The 5,735-nt window shown below is 35.1% G+C and overlaps 1 protein-coding gene across 1 annotated transcript in view; it reads right to left on the reverse strand.

Annotated features, from left to right (window-relative positions):
- The window catches only part of COL4A5 (collagen type IV alpha 5 chain), a 227,462-nt gene that overhangs the window by 57,793 nt on the left and 163,934 nt on the right, over nucleotides 1–5,735 (reverse strand). Inside the window, exon 30 of the mRNA XM_077773807.1 lies at nucleotides 1,398–1,522. Coding sequence (XP_077629933.1) covers nucleotides 1,398–1,522 — 125 coding nt within the window. The remainder of the gene's footprint in view (nucleotides 1–1,397; nucleotides 1,523–5,735) is intronic.

Consider the following 5,735-nt stretch of genomic DNA (forward strand, 5'->3'; position numbering starts at 1 on the left):
CCTATATATCTGTAAGTTAAAAAGCAGAGATGATTGGATGAATGAAACAGAGTATTAGCCAAATTTGAAAAAGCATAAACCACAAATAAATGTATTCTTATTTTGTTCAGATTGTTATTAACAGTAGTATTTTCATTCTTGTTTAGCTGTGATTTAAGAATTCAGAATGCTTCCAAAACCTCATGCAATTTTAGAAAATAGAAGAAATGACAAAACACAACAGAAATGATAAATCCATTTTAGCCATCTTTGTGGAACAGCAGGCCAAGACTATAATGACCAAACCTAAAAATTGTTTTTTCTCAAGATTCTTTTGCTGCACCAGTTGAACAGAATGGTTTTTTCATGAGTGTTGAAGCAGGTACTTTTTAACAACCTGGTTCAAAGCAACACTGTAAGTTTTCTTATTTCTAAATCGTGTAGTAGTGACATGTTAGGGACCATTAAAAAAAAGTACAATGTGCCATAAAATAAAATTTTTAAACAGGAAATAAGCTAAAATAACCTTTACTTCCAGGCCTTTTATATTGTTAACTGCTGTTTCTAGATTTTAGCATAATAACTAACAAAATATCTATTGTTATTTAAGGTCAGAAAATATATTTCTACTATTTCAAAATCCATGTTTGTACATCTGACATATTCATGTAAGTTAAGGAAAGATTAAGTTTTTCATATTTGTTTTAATTTTAGGAATTATTACATTGCTTTGCAATAATATACTGGCCCAAGAGTGGCCCTTACTGTGCATAACCAGATGGCTCAGAATCCACAAAACTCAGGCAGGTTCTCACACAAACATAGAGGAACAATATGATTCTCTATTAGGTTACCAGCTGACAAACTTGTTTTGCATATGCATATAAAAAAATTTTAGAGAGTGTATGAGTTGCAAAGCGACTGCTGATTTAGGGACAAAAGGGGAAATAATTCAACTCCCTTGTTTTATTTTTTTCAAAAAAAGAAATGAGAATGCCTAAAAAATATTTTTAACAGAATGTTTTTAACTCTAGCTCTCATGTGCGAAGACATGTTAAGAGATTCCACAAAGGTCTATGAATTCTGTACAGCTACTCAGATCTGAAAATAATCAGCACTAGACGTTCTTAGCTCTGTGATTCCAAGACTGTGACTAGTTCAAAGACTGTATGCTGTGGCAACATATTGCAGTTGTTAAACTGCATTATTGTCAACAGATCAATTTTAAATGAACAGGAAGGGAAAATGTAGGATTAAAGTAGCTCTTATGTTGTGATCTATACTTTTTCAGTTTTACAAAATTATACAAATAATTTGTTAATCAAATTTTTTTCTGGAAAACTGTTACATAGGTTGTACTTTATTCATGGGCTAACCAACCTCTATATAATGAGTGATACAAAATGCATATTATTTACTCCAATCTTACCAGGTTGGCCTACCGGTCCAGGAATCCCTGGTGGCCCTGGTTGTCCCTCAACACCTATCCCTGGAAGCCCAGGAGGTCCCATTGGCCCAGGTTGTCCATTTGGCCCAATATCACCTTTAAGAAATAAATATAATGTAAATATTAAAAACAATAACAATAGCTGAGTCACTAGTTATTACGAACCACAATACCCCCGTGAAAAGGCACATCCTATTAAGCAAGGATCTTTAAAAGCTATCTAATCATTGAGCAAGAAAAGTATGCACAAGTACTCACATAAGATGACAGGAAATGCATTAAGTTACAGACTTATAATTTAACCTATGCTGAGCACTCAACTTCACAAAATAGTACAGAAGATTACAAACCACACATTTCTTTTACCTGAAACTCATCTATAAGTATCTATAAGTTTGTGCAAGTATCTATAAGTTTAAAATATATTTTCAAAGCGCAAGTGCAAAATCTAATAGCTCACCTAAAGGAACTAGAGGCAGAGCAACAAGAACGCCCTAAACCCAGTAGAAGAAGAGAAATAGTAAAAATTAGAGCAGAAATAAACAACATAGAGACCAAAGAAACAATTGAACAGATCAATGAAACCAAGAGTTGGTTTTTTGAAAAAGTANTTTCAAATTGCTTTTTTAAGGTAGGTGACCTTTAACATCTTCCTATTTGTTAACTTGGGCCCATGTCCCATAAATACACTGAAGCCTCTCTCATCATCAGTAAAATACTTTGACCATAGAAACTTAACTGTCCCTCTATCTTATGTCTCTTATTTAAAAATTTTTTTTACATATACTAAAATTCTCTTTCTAATGTTCTCTAATGGGTTTTGACCAATGTATACAGTCATATAATCACCACCAACATTAAGATATATAAGATACATATACAGCATCATCAAACCAAAAGGCCTCCTGTACCTGGTTGTAGTCAACTCCTCTCTACATTCTAATTCCCTGGCAAGTGCTTGATCTGTTTTAAGTCTTATAGTTTTTCCTTTTCTAGTATGGTGTATAAATGCAATCATATAGTATGTAGCGTTTTGAGTATGTCTCCTCTTCCCTAACATAATACATTGAGATTCATCTATGTTGCTGTACAAATCAGTAGTTTGTTACTTTTTATTGATGAATAGTATTCCATTATGTAAACATGCCACAATTCATTCATCTATTCACCAGCTGAAGGAAACTGGGCTATTTCCAATTCTTGGCGATTATGAATAAAGCTGCTATGAACACTGACCTACAGATTTTTGTGTGAAGTGTCACATTTTTTTCTTGGATAAATAACTTGCTGGGTCATGTGGTAAGGGTATGTTCATAAGAAAGAGTCAAAAGGTTGGTTTTTATTTTTTAGTTTTTCTTTAAATTACAGTTGGTTAACATGCAGTGTAATATTAGTTTCAGGTGTAGAATTTAGTGACTCATCACTTCCATACAACACCTAGTGTTCATCAAAAGTGCACTCCTTAATCTCCATCACCTATTTCACTGATCCCCACATGCCCCCTCCCCTCTGGTAACCATCAGTTTGTTCTCTATGATTAAGAGTCGATTTCTTTGTTTGCCTTTCCTCCCCCCCCACCCATGTTCATTTGGTTTGTTTCTTAAAGTCTACATATGAGTGAAATCATACAGTATTAGTTTTTCTTTGACTTATTTCACTTAATATAATACTCTTGAACTCCATCTATGTCTTTACAAATGGCAATACATCATTCTTTTTTATGGTTTAGTAATATTCCATTAAACCTGTACCACCCCTTCTTTATTCATTCATCAGTCAATGGACACTTGTGCTGTTTCCATAATTGGGCTATTGTAGATAACGCTGCCATAAACATTGGGGCTCATGTATCCCTTTTAACTAGTATTTTTATATTCTTTGTGTAAATACTTAGTAGTGTAATTGCTGGATTGTAGGGTAGTTCTATTTTTAATTTTTTGAAGAAACTCTATACTGTTTTCCAGAGTGGCTGTACCAGTTTGCATTCCCCAAAACAGTGCAAGAGTTCCCCTTTCTCCACATCCTTGCTCAGACCTGTTGTTTCCTGTGTTGTTGATTTTAGCCATTCTGACATGTGTGAGGTGATATTTCATTGTGGTTTTGATTTGTAGTTCCCTGATGATGAGTAATGTTGAGCATCTTTTCAGTCTGTTAGCCATCTGGATGTCTTCGTTGGAAATGTATCTATTTGTGTCTTCTGCCCATTTCTTACCTAGGTTATTTGTTTTTTGGGTGTTGAGTTTGCTATGTTCTTTATAGATTTGGGGTACTAACCTTTTATCAGATATCCAATATGTCATGTGCCAATACCTTCTCCCATTCTGTAGGCTGCCTTTTAGTTCTGTTGATTGTTTTTTTCACTGTGTAGAAGCTTTTTATCTTGATGAAGTCCCAATAGTTCATGTTTGCTTTTATTTCCCTTGCCTTTGGAGACATATCTAGTAAAAAGTTGGTCCAGTCTAGGTCAAAGAGGTTGCTGCCTGTGTTCTCTACGATTTTGATGGTTTCCTGTCTCACATTTAGGTCTTTCAAGTGGCTAGATTTCTTTTTACTTGAACATAGTTGATACACAATGTTACACCTAGTTTTAGGTGTACAACATAGTGAATCAACAAGTATATGTATATATGCTATGTTCACCACAAGTGTAGCCACCATCTGTCACCATATTATTTCTATTTCTTGCCTGATAACATTTCATTACTCTATAGGACATACAGTATGGTATGAAAGGACATCATGCTGTCCCATATCTTCAGGGAAAAGTAGTCAGTCTTTCACCACTAAATATAATGGATCAAGTTTTTTGTAAATGCTCGTTATCATGCTAAGGAAGCTCTCTTTTATTTCTAATTTTGTGAGAGCAAACTTTGCAGAATGAATGTTGAATTCTGCCAAATAATTTTGGAGGTTCCTCAAAAAATTAACAATAGAACTCCCCTAGGAGTGCTACTGCAAGGAATTTACCCAAGGGATACAGGAGTGCTGATGCATACGGGCACATGTACCCCAGTGTTCATAGCAGCACTCTCAACAATAGCCAAAACATGGAAAGAACCTAAGTGTCCATCAGCTGATGAATGGATCTAGAAGATGTGGTATATTTATACAATGGAATACTACATGGCAATGAGAAAAAATGAAATCTGGCCATTTGTAGCTACATGGATGGAACTTGAGGGTGTTATGCTGAGCGAAATAAGGCAGGCAGAGAAGGACAGATACCATATGTTTGTACGTATAGGTGGATTAGGAGGAAATTAACAGAGGACCATGGGAGAGAAGCAGGGGAAAAATAGTTGGGGAGAGGGAGGGAGGCAAACCATGAGAGACTCTTGAATGCTGAGAAGAAACTGAGGGCTGAAGGGGGGGGTGGATGAGATGGGAACGGGGTGATGGGCATGGAGGAGGGCACTTGTTGGGATGAGCACTGGGTATTATATGTAAACCAACTTGGCAATAAAATATTTAAGGAAAAAAAAGAATTAGAGATTAAAGAAATTTATTATTGGTCACCATTTTGCTTTTGAAAGTGCTGCATCTCCTGTTAGGAGAGATTGCTAGGTTCTAATACGTAGCCACTGGTATAAGTGTGTCTGATAGATGAACTTTTATTATCATTTCCTTACTGAGTTCTGACTGTGGTTTACTGACCCAAAACATTAGCAATACATATTCATAAAGGTTCCAGATAAAATAACCACTATCATAGTGATACCATGTAGATTTTCTACAGTAGTCACAGAGAAGACTCTATGTTTTTGTGTTTCTAGTGACTCAAGTAGTGTCTGGCACAGAATAAGAACATAATGTTTGAGGAATGAAAGAATTACATGGCAGAAAATCCCAACTTCTTTTTCTTCTAGCACCTTAGGAACTGTACTAGGGTTTTAATATTTGAGAATAATTTTTATTATGATATGGGAATCCTATATTTACCTTTAAACATTAGGAAAATAAATGTCTGTTAAGACACTGATGTTTAAAATAGTCCTCAACCCATTTCTTCCTAACCCATCTCAAGGATATTTTAATAAACAAAGTATTATGAGTGAGTAAATCCCATATGGAGACTGCCACATAACTTACCATTTGGAATGTCTCTCTGAAATTTTTGGTGTCACATGTTTAAGCTAGGGTAGATAACTGGTGGGAAACACTATGTGTAACTTTGAGTGTTATAGTTTACATGTGGCCAGAACTGTTTACTTGAAGACAGATAGGTATTTTTAAAAGAACTTAAAGAAGAATTAGTATTGGGCTAGTTTGGGGCTTTTGCTGGTAGAATATAGGCTGGGTAAGTTGGGCT

The sequence above is a fragment of the Crocuta crocuta genome, unplaced genomic scaffold, assembly GCF_008692635.1.
Source record: "Crocuta crocuta isolate KB4526 unplaced genomic scaffold, BGI_CrCroc_1.0 scaffold737, whole genome shotgun sequence".
Classification (NCBI taxonomy): Eukaryota; Metazoa; Chordata; class Mammalia; order Carnivora; family Hyaenidae; genus Crocuta; species Crocuta crocuta.